General features: G+C 42.9%; 1 protein-coding gene across 4 annotated transcripts in view; it reads right to left on the reverse strand.

The window, feature by feature from the left end:
• Window positions 1-23,412, reverse strand: part of dpy (fibrillin-like protein dumpy) — a 297,715-nt gene that overhangs the window by 69,756 nt on the left and 204,547 nt on the right. For 3 of the 4 annotated variants that reach the window (XM_089634031.1, XM_089634030.1, XM_089634029.1), the window contains 26 exons: window positions 23,109-23,399; window positions 21,852-22,994; window positions 21,434-21,763; window positions 20,013-21,317; window positions 19,627-19,929; window positions 19,062-19,379; window positions 16,971-17,288; window positions 16,550-16,864; window positions 16,145-16,462; window positions 15,739-16,059; window positions 15,331-15,651; window positions 14,923-15,240; window positions 14,432-14,755; window positions 14,008-14,322; window positions 13,593-13,916; window positions 13,180-13,506; window positions 11,390-11,707; window positions 10,290-10,613; window positions 8,960-9,298; window positions 8,530-8,844; window positions 6,402-8,318; window positions 5,990-6,316; window positions 5,591-5,905; window positions 5,063-5,368; window positions 4,379-4,702; window positions 1,373-1,699 (listed from right to left, as the gene is read on the reverse strand). In XM_089634031.1, the coding sequence (XP_089490157.1) occupies window positions 1,373-1,699; window positions 4,379-4,702; window positions 5,063-5,368; window positions 5,591-5,905; window positions 5,990-6,316; window positions 6,402-8,318; window positions 8,530-8,844; window positions 8,960-9,298; window positions 10,290-10,613; window positions 11,390-11,707; window positions 13,180-13,506; window positions 13,593-13,916; window positions 14,008-14,322; window positions 14,432-14,755; window positions 14,923-15,240; window positions 15,331-15,651; window positions 15,739-16,059; window positions 16,145-16,462; window positions 16,550-16,864; window positions 16,971-17,288; window positions 19,062-19,379; window positions 19,627-19,929; window positions 20,013-21,317; window positions 21,434-21,763; window positions 21,852-22,994; window positions 23,109-23,399 (11,703 nt within the window). Of the gene's footprint in view, window positions 1-69; window positions 388-1,372; window positions 1,700-4,378; window positions 4,703-5,062; window positions 5,369-5,590; window positions 5,906-5,989; window positions 6,317-6,401; window positions 8,319-8,529; window positions 8,845-8,959; window positions 9,299-10,289; window positions 10,614-11,389; window positions 11,708-13,179; window positions 13,507-13,592; window positions 13,917-14,007; window positions 14,323-14,431; window positions 14,756-14,922; window positions 15,241-15,330; window positions 15,652-15,738; window positions 16,060-16,144; window positions 16,463-16,549; window positions 16,865-16,970; window positions 17,289-17,697; window positions 18,019-18,102; window positions 18,418-18,649; window positions 18,977-19,061; window positions 19,380-19,626; window positions 19,930-20,012; window positions 21,318-21,433; window positions 21,764-21,851; window positions 22,995-23,108; window positions 23,400-23,412 lie in introns of all 4 variants that reach the window. The other variant, XM_089634032.1, reaches the window with a different exon arrangement.

Genomic DNA, 23,412 nt, shown 5'->3' on the forward strand with positions numbered 1-23,412 from the left:
ATTAGTAACTTTTCGCGTTTCGACCGACTTCTGTAAGTGGAACGAAAAATAGTACGTATTCAAACTCACGAGGAATCGGATAGCATCTCGAGAACGGATCTCCCGTGTATCCCTGGTTGCAAGAACATATCGGGCTGTGGTTGTTGACTTGACAGCGTGAGTTCTGTCCGCATGGTCCAGGACAGGGGTTCGTACACTTTTGGTTAAAGCAAGCTTTGTCTTGGGGACATTCCGAACTGACAACGCATTCAGGCCTGCAGGCGGGCGGTGCACCGACATAGGTCGGTAAACACGAACACACGCCCTGGCCGTTTATTTCTCTGCACTGACTGTTGGGCCCGCAAGGCGAGGGGTTGCATGGATTTACCGGTTCTGGTACAATTATAGCTAAGAGAGAATAATATTTTTAATATCAAGAACGTATGTTTGTTAAATTTATTTTTCTATATTATTTGGTTGCAACTACGTTTATTTGTTCAATATTCACGGCTTGTTATGTCGATTTTTGCTGATGTTTTCATTTGAACGTTTGTTATCTTACTATAATATTATTATGTATTCGTTTATCGCAGTTCGTCAGAGCTTTTTCTTTAATCTTTAATGACATAGAACACGTCAGTTATTTAGAACATATTGTATATACAGGGTGTATCGGCACTACCCCGACAAACTTTAACCAGCTATTCCTTAGCACATTTGGAGTTAAAAATGTTATGGGCACTTTGCTGTCCGGTAGCATTTTTTTTTCAATTAAAAACAAAAAAAAATAAAATTTACACACTACATCACTGTCATTGGCATTGCGTTTCGTGTTCAACAGCTGTTATAAGCAAGTATGTCAAAAAGCATCTTCGCTCTTTCGCACACACTAAATAATAATAGTTAAAAATGCGACGAATGGTGCCGTGCCATTTCGTTGTGATTGTAGAAGTGCGCCAATATAGGTACACACGTGCATTATTCAACGGAATTCGAATAAAATATTTGCCAGATGGGTTTTCAAACTTTGACAAAGGATAAAACAGTGGTGACATGTGGTGAAAATATGAATAATAAATTTTTTATTAAAAAAAAACGTTACCGGACAGCAAAGTGCACATAAGATTTTTTACTCCAAATATGCTAAGGAATAGCTGGTTAAAGTTTGTCGGGTACGTGGCGATACACCCTGTATAATAAGAATAAAAATGTGACAAACATACACAGTTATTTACAGCATTTTCTTTTAAATTCTTAGTTTCAATCAAATTTCATCATTTGTGATAATTGACAATTTATTGAAAGCATTTTTAGTTCTGTAGATAGTCATTTAAAATTATGCTTTTAAACTCATATCACCATTAGGTAAGTAGATTGGTCCTTCGAAACTTACCCTGTCTCATCTGGCAGTGTCTGTATGGATCTCCTTCATAACCAACAACACAAGTACATCTGGGGATGTGGTTCACGACAGAACAGTCGGCATTGGTCCCACAAGTTCCGGGACAAGGGTCGATGCATTTGTTTTGCACACATGCTCGCGTGGAGGGACATTCGGAGTTCATGATACACTCGGGGCGACAGTTTTCATAGGGATTCCCTCGGTATCCTGGCACGCATGCGCAAGATCCTGCTCCATTCTGCTCTCGGCAGATGGCGTTAGCGCCGCAGGGGGAGGGGTCACAAGGGTTGAGGATTTCCTGACGCGGTGGAGGAGGTGCTAGAAATTCCCCAAAAGTGATTCATTTTCCAACGAGACCAATTCATTCAAAATGATGAGTCCATGTCAAGCAAAAGCGTTTGAAACGTAGCACCGTATTGAATAGCGGAATTCGTCGATTTTGTCAGTTTTCTTATATTATCAAGGCGACCTTTTAAGCGGTATTCGGATTATTTCACGTTATTGCGGGTTTTTGTGAGTTGCCGGAAATGGGTTTTGTGTAGGGGGGGGAGGGGGGTTACTGTTGCCGGGGAGGCTAACTGCTCCAATACAAGGCAAACCGTCTAGTTACCAAGAAAGCGCGGAATAGTTTTGGGTGGGTGTATTTGAATGGTATGTTTTATCATCGGCAGGGATTAATTGCTTGCTCTTCCAGAGACTGGTACCTAGCCATGCCGCTTTTCCTCAGGTTGGGCATGATCACCCTGAAGAAGTGCGAGGCGTAGCTAGGCAGAGCCCGGGAGGGAGGAGTTAGGAGTTAGCTGAGTGAGCCGGTGAGCCGAGGCGTTAGGGGTTACGTGGGGGCGGGGCGGCGCGGGATAACAGCAGCCAGCCCCACCACCACTGCTGCTTCTCTCTGCTTCGCCTTCGGCGGGAGACGGGGACTTACCTCTGTGCCTCCTCAGGAACATTACTAAAGCTTTTGCATGCGGCTACTAACATACTACACACCATTACCAGAGGTCAGAATACTTCAAATTGTCAATTCCATTTGAGGAAACAAATGATCGTATGGTCTATGCAGACCGTGTCTGTTTGGGGAAAAAGTTAAGGAAAAAAAAACATGACCAAAAATCAATTTTGAAAGATTATTATGTTTCTCAGTCATTATGAAAGAATTAGTACTGTATTGATGCTTTACATATTATCATTAAAAAAAAATTTGTGTACATTTTTTTTTTGGCCCCAGTAAATATTTCTTTAACAAACTTACACATTCATAATAGGTCAGATTGATGATTGAATTATCAATTGAAATATTCTGTTCACCGAGACCATAAAGCGTGTTAAGACACACATGAAAGAGAAGCAAGACTGAGTCACTGGTAGAAAAATTACATAATTTAAAATTTATTTGAAAATATCTCACAAAAATTTGCAGGGATATAATATATTTTTAAAAAATTGACACAGTCTTGATTCAAGAAGAGGTAGAAGAAACACAATCAAGAAATTCAATTAAATTAACAAATATATCCACAATACGTAAATTTGGCAAAAGCTTCAAAAAAACTTTAGCATTATATTCATTTTATTTTATTTTACACCGAAAAAAGCTTGTTTAATTTACTTTTCGAAATATTTTATTAAGATTACAAAATAATGCTCAGGTTTTATATATGAAAAAAAATATGAAGATGTATTTGTAAATATTAAGAGAAATAAAATAAAAATCTAACATTTTGGCATTTAAAAAATACTGTACATTATCTAGAAAATAGGACAAAACAAGTAAGTAATCATAAATCGGTGCCTGGCTAAAACTAACCAAATATCCCCATTATGTATATTGTATAAAACTAAAATAAAGTATCTGACAGCAAGAAACAATGTAACCCGATACTAGTCGGGACAGCAAGAAATAAGTGACAGATATATAAAAGAGAGAAAGAGAAAATAGAAAAGTCATCAGTCGTGCAAATAAATAATTTAAACTATAAAACTGGTTCAAAAACAAGATATTTTTTATGTAGATTCATTCAATTTAATATTCTCAAATGCTTTTCCCAAATAAGAATTAATTTAAGTGTATAATTGAAAGAATTCATAATCTGCTATATAGAATACCCTCAACGGTAAACGTAATTTATGTTATAAAATATGCCTTAATAGATAGCGATAATTTAATTATTTTTTCTAAATACACCTTTTGCAAGTTATGCTTAAAAATATTAAGACAAATATTTGTTTATGCCCGTACATACGCAGTATGAATATGAATACATAGTTTTGTCTGCATAAAAACTCAATTCATATTTAAAAGCATAACTTGCAAAAAGTTATTTTCATAAAATAATTAAATTACCGCCATCTATGAATGCCTAGATTATAACATACGTTACGTTTAGGCCTGTGACAGACCACGCTATATTCTCCTGGCTTTGCCTATTTCAGCATATCGCTCGCCATACATTCCCATGGGATTGTTTGGCGAGCGATATGCTAAAATAGGCCAAGCCGTGATGCATATGGTGTAATCTGTCACCCCCATTACCCTCAAAAAGAACTGTGGAAATGCTAAGCTCAACTAAATGTCGGAATAAAGGAGCGCTGCGTTTGTTCAATAATCTCTAGAAAATAAAACAATAATTTACAAATATTTTACGAATACTACAAATAATGCCAAAAGTTAGCTTTACAGATGACTAAAAAGTAGGACAGCATTTTACCGAGTTGCATTACACACATTATTTAACACTCAAAAAAGCTAAAATGATATTTTATTGAATATTGCAGGTTTCATCGTGGTATGCGCTTGCAATAAATGACTAGCTCCATAATATATCACAATTTAGAAACCTAATTTATAAATTAAAACAAAATACATGACCAACTTTATATAGCGCCATTTAGTAATGAAAAACTACAGTTTTTAAACATGATTTTTTAATTTTTTGTATGTCCTTCTTTTCAGCCAGCTGTAGAAAATATCACACAAAAAAGGTATAAAAATCCTACCTTGGGCAAGCATACAGCCGGAGAACGGGTCTCCCGTGAAGCCAATCTCGCAGGAGCAAACCGCGTTGTGATTCACGACGGAGCATCTGGCGTTGGGGCCGCACGATCCCGGGCACGGATCGCGGCAGCGGTTGCCTGTGCAAGCGAGACCGGGAGCGCACTCAGCATTGATGGTGCACTCGGGCCGGCAGTTGGGCGGACGGGACACGTAGTCGGGCAGGCATGAACATGCGGGACTATCTCCACGCACCACGCACTGGGAGTTGGGGCCACACGGCGATGGAATGCAAGGGTTTTCCAGGCCTTTTTCGGGCGCAACAGCTGCTGATGGAAAAAGTGAAATGATAAATTATTACCAATGGGTAGAGCCAATCTATTGTGTGTATTATGAATGTAAAAAAAATTAGGACTGTATGAATCAGATGTAAATTAAGGAAAACTGTTGATGAAATATGAGGAAAGATCGATTGAGATCAAATGCAAGGATGACATCAGCCGAGTAGCTTGTTTGTTTACTGAAATGGTGTTGACCTGGTAAAAATAATTGCTGTCAAATAATTTACTACATTTAAAAAGAGTTTGTTTTGTTTACAGGAGCTAGGGACTATTGAGAGGATAGTGAGTTTCCCGAAAGTGTGATCTCTTCTTTTCTCCTGGAATGAATTGAAAAAATTGAAGACAAACCTGGTACTGGGTAGCATCTCAAGAACGGATCTCCAGTGAATCCAGAATCACAGCTGCAGATGGGGTTGTGGTTGATGACCTGGCAGCGAGCGTTCTGGCCGCAGGTACCTGGGCATGGATCTTTGCATCGCTGGGCGAGGCAAGCCTGGGTCAACGGGCACTGAGCGGAGATGGTGCACTCGGGGCGGCAAGAGGGTGGAGAGCCAATCATGCCGGACACGCAAGAGCAGGCCGCTGTGTTGGACACCACGCGGCATTGGCTGTTGGGGCCGCACGGCGATGGATTGCATGGGTTCACAGGCACTTCTGTAAATAATACAAAATATGTCAAAGTTGTAGTGGTTCACTTTATCAATAATTCATGTTGACCTTGCTCATATTTCAAAATACCGATATAACCTAGATATTATATTGATTATAACCTTATATGCACAGTGAAATAAATTCTAACTTATCAAAGGTATCAAGTAACTTTCTTAAAGAATTCCACTGCTTTTAATGGTAATTATTATATTAATTCCAACTCACCAACTGCTTGAATCTTCCTACAGAAGATGAAGGGATCTCCGCTGCTTCCAGTTGGGCACGTGCACATTGGGATGTGATTGTAAACATTGCAGACAGCTTCCTGGCCACACGTTCCGGGGCATGGGTCCACGCACTTGTTGTTGATACAAGCCTTACTCGGGGAGCAATCTGTGTTCATGGTGCACTCCGGTCTGCATGAGGTGTACGGATCTCCAAAGAATTGTGGCAGACAGGTGCAAGCACCATCCTGGCACTGTGCATTAGGACCACAAGGTGATGGATCGCAAGGATCAGACTTCACCGGAGGCGGTTTGGCTGCAAGAAAAACAAAATATAAAATACCATCTCAGTTTTTTATAGGATTCACAGTCAAAGTGTAAAGAAAAAATTAAATCTTACCAATAACAGGAGAACATTGGTCAAATGGATTTCCAGAGAAACCACTTGGGCAGAAACAGACGGGAATATGGTTTTGCACGCGGCATTCAGCGTTGAATCCACATGATCCCGCGCAAGGGTCTCGGCACTTTTCAGTGATGCATGCCTGTGATGCGGAACAGTCCGTATTCACAACACACTCTGGTCGACAGTTTGGTGGAACGCCAACATAGTTCTGAAGACAGGAACAAGATGGAGCTGCACCAATATCTCTGCACTCGGAGTAGAGTCCGCAGGGCGACGGATTGCAGGGATCCCTTGGAGTTTCAGCAGGACGTGGCTTTATTTCTGAAAATATGAATTTTATAAGTGTCATTAAAAAAAAAAAAAACTTTGGAATGAACAAAGAGCATTTTATCAGTGTTTAAATTACCTGGCTCAGGATAACATCTTGAGAATGGATCTCCAGTTTGACCTGGTGGGCAGCTGCATATGGGATTATGGTTGATGACTTCGCACCTAGCTCCTAATCCACAAGTTCCACGGCAAGGATTTGCACACTTGAATTTGTGGCAAGCTTGGTTTGATGGGCATTCCGCATTGACAACACATTCCGGCCTGCAGTTGGGTGGCGAGCCTTGGTATTCTGGTAGACAAGAGCATACCGCCAATCCATTTATGTTTCTGCACTGGCTGTTAGGTCCACATGTGTAAGGACCGCATGGATCCAACACGGTCGCTTCTGTCATTATTATAGGTGGCTCGAATCTGCAAGAGGTGAATGGTTCACCTACATATCCTCTCAAGCATGTGCAAGTAGGTAAGTGGTTGGTAACGTAGCACTCTGCATTAGATCCGCAAATGCCGGGACATGGGTCTTGGCATTTGTTCCTGATACATGCCTTGTCAGCTGGACAATCTGAACTAAGAACACATTCTGGTCGACATCCCTCGTAAGGGTTTCCTTGGTAGTCATCGATGCAAGAACATGCCCCGGCTCCATTCCTCTGATTGCATACTGCATTAGGACCGCAAGGTGATGGTTCACAGGGATTTAAAATCTCATCTGCTTGGGGTACGCATTGCACAAATGCGTTTCCAGTATAACCAGCAAGACATGTGCAAGATGCTGAGTGCGAGATAACATTACATTCAGCATTGGTTCCACATGATCCTGGACAAGGATCTTGACATTTGTTGTTGATGCAAGCTTTAGTACTGGGGCAATCTGGGTTGATAGAGCACTCGGGCCTGCAGTTGGGTGGCTGACCGATGTAGTTGGGCAGGCAACTGCAAGACGGGCTGCTATTGATATCTCTGCAGACTGAGTTGGGGCCGCAAGGTGATGGTTGGCACACTTCCTTTCTCGCCTCTTCAATTGGAATAACTTCCTTTTGAATATCGTAACAGCCTCGGAATGGATCACCTGTTTGGCCACTGGGGCAACTACATATCGGACTGTGGTTGATCACTTCACATCTTGCTGAATATCCACAGGAGCCGACGCAAGGATCAATGCACTTTTGATTTACGCAAGCTTTGTTTTGAGCGCATTCTGAACTGACAACACATTCTGGTCGACAAGCTGGCGGCGTTCCTTGAAAACCTGTCAAGCATGAACATGTAGCGTGATTATTGATGTTCCTACACTGGCTATTAGGGCCGCAAGGGGAAGGAGAGCAAGGGTCGGTCTTGGGTACTGGTGGCCTATCCATAGGGCGGCAGTGAGAGAATGGATCTCCCGTGTAGTCAAGTTGACACGAGCAAACAGGGATGTGGTTGATAACATCGCATACAGCATTCTGTCCGCAAGTTCCCGGGCATGGATCTCGGCACTTGTTCCTTAAACAGGCTTTGTCTCTGCTGCACTCTTGACTTCCAATGCACTCGGGTCGACACGATTCATAGGGATTTCCAATATATTCTGGCAGGCAACTGCATTCTCCATTGAAGCATTCAGCATTAGGTCCGCAAGGAGATGGATTGCACGGATCGCTTTTAGCTGGAGCAGGTGTTGTGGCGGGAATTCGAGAACACTGCACAAATGGATTTCCAGTGAAACCTTCATTGCAGGTACATACGGAAACATGATTCAACACATGGCAGTTAGCATCTACTCCGCAGGAACCTGGGCATGGATCTTGGCATCTCTGGTTGATACAAGCCAACTGACTAGCGCACTCGGAGCTTGTGAAACATTCCGGTCGGCAGTCAGGAGGAGATCCTATGTAGTCAGGAAGGCAAGAGCATGCTGGGCTGCCTGTTACCAGTTGGCATTTAGAGTTGGGACCACAAGGAGATGGTTCGCAAGATGGTGGCCTCTCAGTTATTGGTTCTGCTTTTTGAGGTGCTGGAAATAAAAATTAATTACATGTAGTACATACTTTCAAGACATGAAATTTTCTGTAAGTGGTGAGTCTTTCCTTACTCAAGTGATGAGACAACCCTTCAAATTCCTACCAACCATATTAAATCTTTGGAAAAACTTTTAATGTTTGAGGTACCTTCACAAACACTGTATGTATCGATAAATAAAGTTATTATACAAATAAAATACTTACGTATGGGGTAGCATTGTGTGAATGGATCTCCAGTGAGACCGGGAGGACAGGCACAGATGGGGTTGTGGTTTCGGACGTTGCACTGAGCGCGCAGTCCGCACGTATTGGGGCAGGGGTCGTCGCACTTCTGGTTGATGCACGCCTTGGACAGATCGCACTCGGAATTGACCACGCACTCGGGCCGACAGTTGGGCGGCATACCCACATAGTTCTGCAGGCAGGAGCAGACGGCCTGGCCGTTGATCTGTCTGCACTGGCTGTTGGGACCGCATGGCGACGGTTCGCACGGGTTTTTCTGGATTATTGGAGGTGACACTGAAATAAATAAATAATGATATATTAAAAAATTATTCAGAAACATAGCAGAAAGAAGCAAATTAATACGATTACTCCACGATCAAACCATCTTACAATATTCATGTAGACCAACCTGTGACGGGAATCTGTCTGCACTGGAAGAAGGGATCTCCGGAATAACCGCGCGCGCACGTGCAGGTGGGCACATGATTGGCGACCGTGCACTCGGCGTATGTGCCGCACACGCCAGGACAGGGGTCTACGCATTTGCCGGCGGAGCACGCCAGGGCAGGCGCGCAGTCGGCACTGGTCTCGCACTCGCGCCGACAGCCGCGCGTGCGTTCATACGGGTCGCCCTCGAAGCCTGGTGCGCAGCGGCACGCAGCTGCGTTACTCTGCTCGCGGCACTCGGCGTTGGGACCGCAAGGGGACGGGACGCACGGCGTGCTGGGGGGTGGTGGACGGACGGTGCCTGCACAAAGACATTTATTTTGGTGATGTTATTTTCCATTAAAAAACAGAAAAGTAAAAAAAAAAAATAACAAACCTAACCTATTCATTTTTCATGTTCTGTTTTATCCGATTACTCTTATTTTTCCATGAATGCATTCCAGAAATGCATTGTTATTCATTATTTTCCGATTTAATTATTAATCTTATTATTGTTACATATACAGCATGAAATTTTTTTAACGCCACCTACATTCGTAATAATTATATAGATGTTCTTCAATTTATTAATCTATTTGGTTTTATTCTAGCAATTGTGGTTTTGTGTAGTACACAATCAGCAATATTAAAAACAAAAACTTAAATAATGTAATATAAAACAAAAAGTTTTTTTTTTTTTTTTGAATATACAAACACATTACAATAATTTACAAATGTAGATATTTCGAGGCTGATTGCGAAAAAATTATAAATTTTTAACAAAAAATTGCCCAACTATTATTTTTTCATATTATTTCTATGGGTAATTTGCTTGATCCAATAGACATCCACTACTCATTTAGTACTAGGGGCATTTGTACAATCTGTAGATAAAGGTACCTTTTGAATTAAGGAATTGAGGAGAGACAAAAATCAAAATATGCGGGATAATTAAGCAAGAATGCAGAGATAATTAAGAAGTAGAATATATTTTAAGAAACTCAATTATGACTTGCTTCGCAAGAGTGTAGAAATGATTAAGTAGAATGTTTCAAATAATGCAATTATAGTTATTGACAAAATATACTATAGCTTTATTATAGTGGTACATCTTATGTATAAAATTGTGAAATAATTACTATATTTTCTGTAAATTATGGAACATTATTTTTTTTTTAATAAACATTTAAAAAACCATGACATGTAGGATAATTATGAAAAGAAAGTTTCAAGTGACGCAATTATGAATTACTTGACAAGAATGCAGAGATAATTAAGAATAGAATGTTTCAATTGATTCAATTTTGACTTACTCATCGGAATGAGGTTGCATAGCGATGCCGCATCTCCGGTGAAACCTTGCTGGCATGAGCACACGGCATTATGGTTCACAGTGGTGCACACGGCGTTCTGTCCGCATGCGCCCGGGCACGGATCCTTGCACCGCTGGTTGAGGCAGGCCAAGTTGCCGGGGCACTCAGAGTCAGAGGTGCACTCGGGCCGGCAGTTGGGCACCCTGCCCACGTAGTTGGCCAGGCAGGTGCAGGCAGCTTGGGTGCCGATGACTTTGCATTCAGAGTTGGGACCGCAGGGCGATGGCACGCAGGGGTTGCCATTGTCTCTGGGCGGCTGGGGCACTAAAAGGTAATATTAATAGTAATGTTAAAATCTGACAGAATGATTAGACTAAGGACTGTCATACACACTTGCCTCCTCGGGCTAGCTACAAATGGAAAGCGCTGCCATATATAATATTTATTGAGAAATTACCTGCTAGTTAAGTGAATGATAAAAGCTTGTGAGGGCTAAGACTGGATAATTTATATAATAATAATAAAGCACATTGTGAATCAGAGTAAGTCTTATTATAGTAAACATTCGTCAGACTCACTGGCAGCCACCCATGGCCCTACTTGATTCTGTGCAAAGGAGGGCGGTCTGTCTGATAACCATTGTCAACAGACCGATTGCCATCTCTAATGCACAGACGCAATGTGGACATGCTGAGTCTGTTAACGAAGCCTGCTCTAAGGAGCTAGCAACATTGATCCCCCGTGCACCAGTGCACATGCGTGAAACTCGATGTATACGAGCGGAACACCCATTCATAGTTTATGTTGGCTTCATGAGAATGGGCCGCTTCTTCGACTCGTTTTTGTGTAAGACAAAAGAAGAATGTGGAACGGGCTACCGGCATCTGTTTTTCCTCCTTCATGTAATCTGGGCCTCTTCAAGACCAGCATTAATAAAGCCCTTCCTAAAGCCACTACCTTAACCCGCCTCACAACGCTGCCCAACAGGGTGGCGCCATAGCTCCCCTGCCTTTACGCTGTACAGACAGGGGCGATCTTGTGAGGTGTAAAAAAAAATCAATAATATAAGCTCTCCATTATAAAATAAAACAAATACTCACTTTCTTCCTTGGTGCATCTGATAAACGGATCCCCGGTAAAGCCGGGCGAGCAGCTGCAGATGGGGTTGTGGTTGACGGCCTGACAGCGGGCGTTGATACCGCAAGAGCCGACACACGGGTCCGCGCACTTCTGGTTCACACACGCCCTGTTCTGCGGGCACTCGGAGCTGACAATGCACTCGGGCCGGCAGGCAGGCGGCGCGCCCACAAAGCCAGGCTGGCAAGTGCACACACTGTGGCCGTTGAGCGGCTTGCACAGGCTGTTGGGGCCGCACGGCGAAGGTTCGCAAGAATCCTCTGGCTCCTTCACCACTCCGACTGTGTCAAAATAAAATGTTTATTTATTTTTCGGAATAACTTTATTGAGTAAAACCTCAAATTGTAATATTTAATTATTGAAGACAATATTAGCGATTTCTAAACGAAAATCGGAAAACGAAAAATCAGAAAAGGATACGGTCACATCTAGGACTCGAACCCAGGACCCTTGTCTTTCCGGGACACCGCTCTACCAACTGAGCTAATGGGACCCTATCCCCCTCGGTCACTTTTAACTGTATCATACTTCGAATAAGAACTACCTACATTGTCTTCATTTTTTCACCGCACATTTTTTATTGGCAACTATCTTTATAGATATAGCAAGATTCAACCCAAACTAAATGCAATCTAGACAGCGTCTTTTTAGATAAACCTATCTTATTTTTTTATTTTTAATGCGATATCTATTGATTTTTCTGCAAGTCTAGAATGAATATTTATTTTTCGTTATAACTTTATTGAGTAAAACCTCAAATTGTAATATTTAATTATTGAAGACAATATTCTCTGTAGAGCGGTGTCCCGGAAAGACAAGGGTCCTGGGTTCGAGTCCTAGATGTGACCGTATCCTTTTCTGATTTTTCGGTTTCCGATTTTCGTTTAGAAATCGCTAATATTGTCTTCAATAATAAAATGTTTAGATTGCAAATTTTCTTTAACCTTTACAAAGCTGGTATTTTCAAAGCAATCTATCTCATCAAGCGGCATGTTTTTGTAAAATTTATGTGTTTTGGTGAAACTTCATAAATCACAAATGCGAAATCGCCGAAGGATAACTTATGTGACAGCCGTGTAGATAAGGCTAACAGTATAAATTAATGTGACTTGAGCTATATCAAAAACTTTTCTTTAAAACCACTACATGCACTTATTAAACTAACAACCAGTTTCTTAAAATTCTCCCTTTGTCATGACGAAAGTCAGAGCAAACCTAACTAAGATTCAAATTGGGTTTTATAAGATTCAGAAGAACCCTTTATTCGTCGGCCGATTTATACTATGCAGTTTCAAAAGAAGCCTCTCCTTATAAAGACAAAAATTACTTACCTTAACTAAGTTTTAGCTGGTTCCAGAAAAACTTTTCCTTTGTCAGGATGAAAAAATAAATAAACCTATCTAGGACATGATATGAGATTTTCATCCAAAAGTATCCTTATTGTGATTTATTTTTTGGGGTATGTATTATGTCGTGTCATGCTACCTCCTTCTTTAGCAACGTTTCGAACACTGTAACGCTGTCCGAAACATTATCTAAAAAAAAGGAGGTAGCGCAACACGGCATAATACCCCAAAATTATATCATGACAAGGAAAGATTTGGTTCTTTCAGTCGAAAGTTTAAATGATAGTGGTTTAAAACAAGGTGTATGTATGGTAAAATATAATTAATGCTAGCCAAATTGAAGTCAATTGAATATGTAAAATAATGCTTGATGTGACAACACTGAAAAGAAGATCATTTTTAATTACCTGCTTCTTGAATAACACAGTTTCTCAGAGCATTGCCGGTGTATCCTGGTAGGCAGTAACAAGAGGGAGCGTGGTTCACAATACGACACTCAGCATTTAAGCCGCAAGCGCCCGGGCAAGGGTCCCTACACTTGTTGTTGAAGCAAGCCTTGGAACGGTCGCAATCGGAGTTGGTAACGCACTCCGGCCTGCAACCCGTGTACGGGTCGCCAAAGTACTCTGGCAAGCATGAACACGATCCCGCGCCGTTACGTTCTTTGCAGACTGCGTTAGCGCCACACGGCGAAGGGTTGCATGGGTTGCGGGGAGCTTCTGTTGTTGGAGGAACTGTAATACACATTGATATCTCCGTCACAAACCAGTTCAAAAGGAGAAGAGATAAAGACATTCAAAATATAAAAGCAACAACATACGTGGTTCAACATATCTGCACTGCTTGAAAGGATCACCAGTATACCCAGGGTCACAAGTACAGAGAGGAATATGGTTTACTACAGTACAACGCGCATGCGATCCACAAGATCCCGGGCAAGGGTCTAAACATTTCTCATTAAAGCATGCAAGGTTCCCGGGGCATTCTGCACTGATAGTACACTCGGGTCTACAGTTGGGCGAGCGCCCCACATAGTTTGGTAAGCAAGAGCAAGCTGGCGTGGAACCCACTACCCGGCATTGCGAGTTGGGTCCGCAAGGCGATGGTACGCAAGGATCCCCACTGGGTATGTCCATCATAGGTTCTGTTGAGAGTAGAGATAGATAAATGAGTGATAGCCAAGTGGAAATGAATGAGATAACAATAAGAAAAGCTGTGAATATAAGCATGCTCACTTTTTTCCTGAACACATCTGAGGAACGGATCGCCGGTATAGCCAACCTGACAGCTACAAATAGGATTATGGTTGACGACCTGGCAACGGGCGTTAATGCCGCAGGTTCCTGGACAAGGATCAAGGCACTTTTGGCCGATGCAAGCTAGGTTCTGAGGGCAGTCGGCACTGATTACACACTCAGGCCTACACGAGGGTGGAGCACCAATATACGTATCTAGGCAAGAACACACTGCGTGTTCATTGACTACCCTGCACTGGCTGTAAGGTCCGCACGGAGACGGTACACATGGATTTATAGGCTCATCTTTGTAGACTACGAAATAAAATACATTCGATATAGAAGAAATACATATATGAAATAAGATAAAGAAAGTAGTGTTCAAAAAGTGGGTACATAAAGTGAAAATAAGAAAATAGCTTACTAGGTACAGGTCGACAAGAAAGTGTAGGATTTCCTTCATATCCCGTCAAACAAACACAAGTTGGAGCGTGGTTGACGACTCTACAGTCGGCATTCAAGCCACATGCTCCGGGACAAGGGTCTTTACACTTATTATTAATACATGCATGGTCTCTACTGCAGTCGGAGTTGGTCACACACTCAGGCCTGCAGCCGGTGTAAGGGTCTCCAAAGTATTCAGGCAAACATGCGCACGAGCCCGCCCCATTTCTTTCTTTGCAAAATGCATTTCCTCCACAGGGAGATGGATTACATGGGTCTGGTGCAATTTCCACTGCTTGTACTACTGAAATGTCCATAAAGTATTTGTCACAAGAAATAGAAAATAGTATTACAATAGGTGCGTCATAAGTCAAAGAATTAGTAAGTAGTAGTAGTAGTAGTAGTAGTAAGATTTGTCTATGTATATGTTAGTCTCGTTATTTCGTTATGGTGGCGAAATAAATGTCTTACTTGGGATAGGTACACAACCGGAGAATGGATCTCCGGTATACTGATCGAAACATTGGCACACGGGGGAATGTTTGACAACAATACATCTGGCGTTGGAGCCGCAAGAGCCGGGACAAGGGTCTCGACACTTCTCCGCCTGGCAAGCTAGGTTGCTGGCACATTCGTCATTACTTGTACATTCTGGTCTACAGTTGGGAGCCCTTCCTAAGTATTCTGGTTGGCAAGAACATGCCGGGTTATTTCCCACTACTCTGCACTGAGAGTTCGGACCACAAGGAGACGGTATACAAGGGTTTCCACTTGGGATCTCAGGCGCTTCTTTATAATAAAGAAAAAGAAAATAAAATATAAGAATATAAATAGTACATAAGAGTAGAAGAGTATTTTGTTTATATCACGAAGACTTACTCAGCTCAAGTGTGCATCTGACGAAAGGATCGCCAGTGTAACTTGGATTACAACTACAGATAGGATTGTGGTTGACTACGTGACACCTTGCATTAATTCCACAAGTCCCTGGACAAGGATCCTGACACTTCTGACTGATGCAAGCCTTGTCCTGCATGCAGTCAGCACTCACTATACATTCTGGCCGACAAGACGGAGGACTACCAATATACTCTTCTTTACAAGAACAAACTGCATGCTCATTTACTACTCGGCAATTACTGTATTGACCACATGGCGATGGTATGCAAGGATTTCTTCTCACAGGTTCTTCCTTAGCAACTGGTAAAATAAAATAATGATGGTAAGTAAACCCGAATATTGTGTTAATAATGTACTTTAAAAGTCACTAGAAATAAGTGCACATACTAGGTATTGCGTGGCATGACGAAAGAGGGTTTCCTGTGAACCCATGCAGGCAGTAGCAAGAAGGAGCGTGATTAGCAACGGAACACTCTGCGTTTAACCCGCAGACTCCCGGACAGGGATTCTTGCATTTATTCATTATGCAGGCCTTGTTTTTAGGGCAATCGGTATTCAAGACACATTCAGGTCTACATTCTACGTAAGGATCTCCGTAGAATAAAGGTATACACGTGCATGACCCTGCACCATCACGCTCCTTACAAAGTGCATTCGTCCCGCAAGGGGATGGATCGCACGGCGTTTGATATTCCACAGGTTGATGAACTAGAAAATTTGGATGAATTTATATTTCTTAAACGCAAGAATAAGTTTATAATATAATATTGATGAAATTGAAATAAGTTCTTACTAGGAATAATTGAGCAAGCTGAAAACGGATCGCCTGCATAACCTTCGTCGCAAGTACAAACCGGCACATGCTTGATAACAGTGCAAGATGCGTGAGAGCCACATGATCCCGGACAGGGATCCATGCACTTCTCTCTAATGCAAGCTAAGTTTCCTGGACACTCCGAGTTACTAGTGCACTCGGGCCTGCAGTACGGGGGCCTTCCCAGATAGTTGGTGTTACAAGAACACACCGGGTGGTCTTCCACAACTCTACAGATTGCAAAGGGCCCGCAAGGACTAGGAATACAAGGATCTCCACTTGGTTTTTCTATGCGTTCTACAAGAGATATGGAGATATTTTAATATACAGAGTAAAGATACGCATAATGTATTAAGAATATACCATTAGGAAATAGTTTCTTACTTTCTTCTAGGATACATCTATCGAATGGATCGCCAGTATAGCCAGAAAGACAACTACAGATTGGATTGTGATTGACAACGAGGCAACGGGCATTGATGCCGCATGTTCCTGGACAAGGGTCCTGGCACTTCTGCTGTACACAAGATCTGTCTTGAGGACAGTCCGCACTCACCACGCACTCGGGGTGGCAAGATGGAGGGGAGCCAATACACCATTCCAAACATGAGCACACTGCGTGATTATTTACTACTCTACACTGACTGTACGGACCACAAGGTGAATTTATACAAGGATTTACCACCTCGCCTTGGACAACTAGGAAAATTAAAATAAAATAATAGATTAGAAATAATAATAAAAGTAATTAAATAAGAATTGTAAAAGAACATCAAGTAGTATAGACAGAGGTAAGAGTGCTTACTAGCAGGAGGCTGATGACATGCACGCAGAGGGTTTCCGATATATCCGGGGAAGCAAGAGCAAGAAGGTGCGTGATTGTTTACGGCGCACTCGGCATTAATGCCGCACGTGCCCGGACACGGGTTCACGCACTTATTGTTCACGCAAGCCTTGTCTCGGGGGCAGTCATAGTTCATGATGCACTCGGGTCGGCAGCCCGTGTAAGGGTCTCCGAAATATTCATCCTGACACCTGCAAGATCCCGCACCGTTGTGCTCCCGGCACACAGAGTTGGGCCCGCAAGGGCTAGGATTGCAAGGGTCTCGAGGTACCTCCACAGCTGAAACGTTTTATCGCACCTTCTTAGTCTGAATACAAATTAGAACGCTAGGGTACTCAATTGGTCCAAAGTTAAACCTGCTACCGTTATAAGTCAAATTTTGACTGTAAAGCCAGTGAAGGGATTTTATTTTTCATAATATTTTCTGTTAGAAATTCTTATTATGTGAATTACGTAATTTTCATTTTGTACTATTATTTAAATATTAATTAAAATTTTCGTTATTTATTAATATTGATTAGATAAACACTTCTATAGGTACAAGGTTATGTAGATAAAGGTTATACATATGTGAATATACATAACTTTAATGTTATTGTAATTAGTTTCATAGAACAAAACGTAACTCGTTATTCGGCTGTTATTATAAAGCGTGTTATGTTAGGGGCGCTAAGACAAGTAATCTTACTATGAACAATTGGGGAGCATCCTGAAAAAGGATCGCCCGTAAATCCTGACAAACAATAACAGACGGGGGAGTGGGCGTGTGGCCTGCACTGGGCACTGTACCCGCAAGCGCCCGGGCATGGGTCCACACACCTGCCCCGCACACAGGCCTGCACCGAGGGGCACTCTGCGTTGATCACACATTCGGGTCGGCAATTGGGGGGGTTGCCCAGGTGGAAGGGGAAACAAGTGCAAGTGGGGTGGTTGCCTATCGCCCTACAGACCGCCTTATCCCCGCAAGGAGACGGCGTACACGGGTTTGTTCTTTCTACAATCTCTTCTTCTAGAATAAACAGTTTTACGTCAAACATTTGGCTAGCGGAACAGATAAGATGTAAATTGATTTAATCATAATATCCATCCTTACGTTGAATAATGTTACAGCGAACAAAGGGATTTCCGAAATGGTTTTGCCGACAGACGCAATTGGGGTTGTGATTTATCACTTGACATACTGCGTTCACTCCGCAAACTCCGGGACAAGGGTCAGAACATCTTCCTCCCATGCAAGCCCTGTTCTGGGCGCAGTCTGAGTTTATCATACACTCCATACGGCAGTTGGGGGGAGAACCCAAGTGGTTGATTTGACAAGAACACACTGGGCGGTCGTTAACAACCTTACAAGTACTATAGGGACCACATGGTAAAGTGAGGCACGGATTCCGACCTATACTTAACACGGCTGAAATGTTGATCATGCACTGATTAAAAATGAGCAAGTGGATGGAATATATATATGATTTGTATATGAAATATAACACATGCGATTAAATACTTCATTATACAACCAAACTGTTTCAACTTGAAAATCTCAAAATCAACCTCACAAAGAAATTGATTAATTGAACGACTAAATTGATTAATGGATTTTGACGTTGAAAGGTTTGGTGCGACTAGATAAGGAAAAAGCTTACAAGTGATAGCTACACAGCTACATGAAACATGCGGGTCCCCAACAGAAGGGGGTGGACAATAACATGCAGGGGAGTGATTGACGACCCGGCACAGAGCTTCATATCCACACATGCCCTCGCACGGGTCCTGGCAAACATTATTTCTACAAGCTCTGTCTTTGGGACAGTCCGCATTCATGACACACTCCGGTCTACAGCCAGTTGAATAAGGATTGCCATGGTAATTATGTACACATATACAAGACCCAACACCATTCCTTTCTGTACAGATTGTATTTATTCCACAAGGAGAGGGATTGCAAACATCACTCGGACTTACAACAGCAACTGGAACATTAACATTGCATGCGGTCAGAAGTTATCTTACATACCTGGCGACATTCTTGTATTTGCGGGATCGGATGAACCTTACCTTGAATTGGATTGCAGCCAGAGAATGGATCTCCGTCGAACCTCTCCATACAGGAGCACATGGGTTGGTGGTTTTGAACGTAGCACACGGCGTTGAAGCCACAGGAACCAGAGCACGGATCCTTGCACTTTCTATTTACACACGCGAGATTGGACGGGCAATCTTGATGAATTAAGCACTCGGGCCTGCAGTTGGGCGGCGCGCCTAGCATTCCACTCACACATGAACACACTGGACGCGACTCTACCAATCGACACTCGGCATTGGTTCCACAAGGGGATGGTAAACATGGGTTCACATGGTCTACTGGATCTTCGGCTGTGGAAATTTTTTCTTTTGATTAGCTTCCATGAAATGACATAAAAACAATAATAAAAAAAATAAACTATAACTAAGAATACATGTTAAAAAACAGATAAAGTTGAGGTTTCTCGTAACCTGCCTCACTAGGCTAGCCTGTGTTGAGGCAATCATTTAATTTCATAGTATAAAAACCAGGAATCAAGTAAAATAAATAAAATTAAAATATACTGAGGTGCGTTCAATGCGAATAATAAAAACTGACCTCTTTCTAAGCACTGTTGGAACGGATCGCCGGTCATTCCAGCCGAGCAGCTGCAGACCGGATTGTGGTTGATGACCTGGCAGCGGGCGTTGAAGCCGCAGGTGCCGGGGCACGGGTCCTGGCAGCGCTGGTTGATGCAGGCCTTGAGCTGGCTGCACTCGGAGCTGACGACGCACTCGGGCCGACAGGAGGGCGGGCTGCCCACGTAGCTGGGCTGGCACGAGCACACGGCTAGGCCATTGTTCACGCGGCAGATACTGTTGGGTCCGCATGGCGAGGGCTCACAAGGATCACCATGAGTTACTGATTGAAATAAACATAATTGAATGAACGCTTCTATCGATTGACAATTTTATTGGAACTCGAAATATTAATAAATAACTTACCAGGGACAATGGGTGTTGGTCGACAGGCTTTGAATGCATCACCGGAATATCCAGAGAGACAAGTGCATACAGGGATGTGATTAACTACACTGCATTCAGCATTGATTCCACACAAGCCCTTGCACGGGTCTCTGCAATGCTTGGATAAGCAAGCGAGTTGACTAGAGCAATCTGGGTTGATTGTACATTCTGGACGGCAGCCTCCTGCGTAAGGGTTGCCAATGTTTGGTGGAATGCAGTTACACCTGGCCAACCCATTCAGTTCGGAGCACTGGGCATTCTCTCCACAGGGAGATGGGTAGCATGGGTCTAGTATGGCGGGTGTTTTTGGCGGTATCTGGGAGCAACCCACAAAGGCATCTCCCTGGAAACCTGCGAGACAGCTGCAGAAAGGTGTATGATTCACGACATTGCATTTAGTATTTTGGCCGCAGCTGCCGGGGCAGGGATCTTCACACTTCTCTTGAATACACGCCTTGTCTCTAGGACATTCTTGACTGATGACACATTCTGGCCTGCAGTACGGCGGTTGACCCAAATAATTGGCAACGCACGAACATACTGGGTGTCCCAACTCAATCTGGCAGATAGAATTAGGACCGCATGGTGATGGTACACAGGGGTTGCGCGGACTTGTCTTTTCTTCCTCATTCTCCTGTATAGCAGGAATGTAGCAATTGAGGAATGGATCTCCTTGGTTTCCTGGAGGACAACTGCAGATGGGGTTGTGGTTTACCACGGCACACTGTGCTCCATGTCCGCAGCTCCCGGGGCAAGGGTCTTGACATTTCTGGTTTATACATGATTTAGTCTGTTCACATTCTGAGCTGACGATACATTCAGGCTGACATACTGGTGGCACTCCTTTGAATCCCGGCAAGCAGGAACAAGTTGCGAATCCTCCCGATGATACAATACATCTGCTGAAAGGCCCACATGGAGAGGGATCGCAAGGATTCCCCATCATACCTTGAATTGGGGGGACGATAGGCTTGAATGGATGACAGGACACAAATGGATCTCCCGAGTATCCTGGAGGACAATAACAGACTGGGTGGTGGTTAACGGCCTCGCACTCTGCGCTGATGCCGCACACTCCACTGCATGGGTTATCACACTTGTTGTTGATGCAAGCCTTAGACATAGCACAGTCACTATTGAGAACGCACTCGGGGCGACAGCCCACCAGCGGATCACCATAGAAGTCTTTCTTGCAAATACAGGCCAGTACTCCTTTCTGCTCCCTGCACTCTGCATTTACTCCACAAGGGATATTGGCACATGAAACTTGTTCATCGACGGGATCTGAAAAATTGGAATAAAATTAATTACACCAAAAGTAATACGGACAATTTCCAGCAAAAATGATCAGGAATATAGGTACTTATATATTTTTTGAAAATTATAAAAAAAAAACTTACATGCTGTTGGTACAGAGCAATGCTCGAATGGATTTCCAACAAGACCATTAGGACAACTGCAGATGGGATTGTGATTGTACACATTACAGTATGCATTAATCCCGCAAGATCCTGGGCAGGGGTCTCCACACTTTTCTCTGATACAGGCTTTGTCAAATGGACAGTCGGAATTCAGTAGACATTCGGGATTGCAGTAAGGGCTCTGAGTATTTCCAGAACACTCGTCGCAAATGGCAACTTGGTTTCCATATGGATTGCAAGATGCATCTGCATTGCATGGAGATGGCAAGCACGGTCTGGAGTTGTTTGCAACGGGACTAATGAGTGGAGCTGAAAGTGGAATACATATATAAATACATGTAAAGAAATTACTGCTGCAAAATTGATTGAATTATGATAATTGTGAACATAAACTTACGTGATTCTATGCACATGAAGAGCGGATCTCCGAAGAAACCATCCGGACAAAGACAAGATGCTGTGTGATCCTGAACTTGACATAATGCTTGAAGGCCACAAACTGATCCATCGAAACAAGGGTTTTCACAATGTCTGTTGATGCAAGCTTTGTCTGATGGACAGTCAGAATTGATGGTGCATTCTGGATTGCAACCCGTTTCAGGTCTGCCTGAGAAATCATGCAAACAGGAACAGACCGGTCTATCTGATGCCACTTGGCATACTGTGTTCAGACCACAAGGAGATGGCAAGCAAGGGTTTCTTTCAGTCGGAATGAGGTAGCATCTTATAACTGGATTTCCTGTGAAGTCATGTATACATGAACATACTGGGTGATGTTTCTCAACTCGGCATAAAGCATTGGTTCCGCATGAGCCGGGACAAGGATCTCGACAACGATAGCCGATGCAAGCTCTGTCCAGACTACATTCGTCATCAACCCTGCATTCATAACTCTGGCAGCCTTCAGGTCCAACTGGATTCCCGGTAGTTCCTTCCAAACATGCACATAGAGGTAGACCATTCTGGTCAACTTTACATACTGCATTCGGTCCACAAGGATTGGGATAGCATGGATTAGTTGGTTGCAGTTGGCAGCTGGAGTAAGGATCACCGATGTATCCTGGTTTGCAGAAGCATTTTTCTCTGTTTTCAGTGACGTAACAATCTGAGTTTCTACCACACGGTCCAGGTTGGCACAAAACGTCAGCTTTGATAGGTTCAACACAATTTTTGTAAGGATTTCCGATAGTCGGTTCCCTGCAGAAGCATACAGGATTCCTACTAGGATCGCAGCTGGCTCCGGCACCGCAAGGGTTGGGTTCACATGGATTCCTTGGTTCTACGCAACCTCTAATGGTATTGGGACTTTCCAAATATCCTGATAAACAAGTGCACTTGGCAAAACCATTGGTGAGCAATGAGCACTGTGTATTTGGTCCGCAAGGTGATGGATCGCATGGGTTGTTAGGCAAAGCACAACTCTTTTGAGGAGGATTTCCCTCATACTCTGGTAAACAGAAACAGGAAGCCTGTCCATTCGTATTGCGACATCCAGAATTGGGTCCACATGGATTTGGTACACATTCATCTCCTTCGGGAACTAGAAGAAGAACAAAACATGCTGTAGTTCCATTTCTAAATTACAAACTTGTAAATTATTATTAAATAGAAACAAATTTTGAAAATATTTTTCAAAAGACAGAAATAAACTTACTGCAATTTTTGAAAGGATTTCCAGTTAAACCTTTAGGGCAGAAGCATATTGGATTGCCATCGTCGATTTCACACATTGCGTTGATTCCACAAGGGTTGGGAATACAAGGGTTCTCTGGTCTTCTGCATCCCACGGATGGGTTTCCAGTGTATCCTTGCAAGCACTTGCAGTAGGGCTGATGGTTGAGAACATCGCAGACAGCATTGAGGCCACATTGACACGGTGATGCACATCTTCCATTGATGCAGGCTTCAGACGTGTGGCATTCGCTATCCGATCGACATCCGGTAACTGTTCAAAATAC

Source organism: Hesperophylax consimilis, chromosome 8 (genome assembly GCF_061612785.1).
Source record: "Hesperophylax consimilis isolate HC1 chromosome 8, BYU_Hcon_1.0, whole genome shotgun sequence".
NCBI lineage: Eukaryota > Metazoa > Arthropoda > Insecta > Trichoptera > Limnephilidae > Hesperophylax > Hesperophylax consimilis.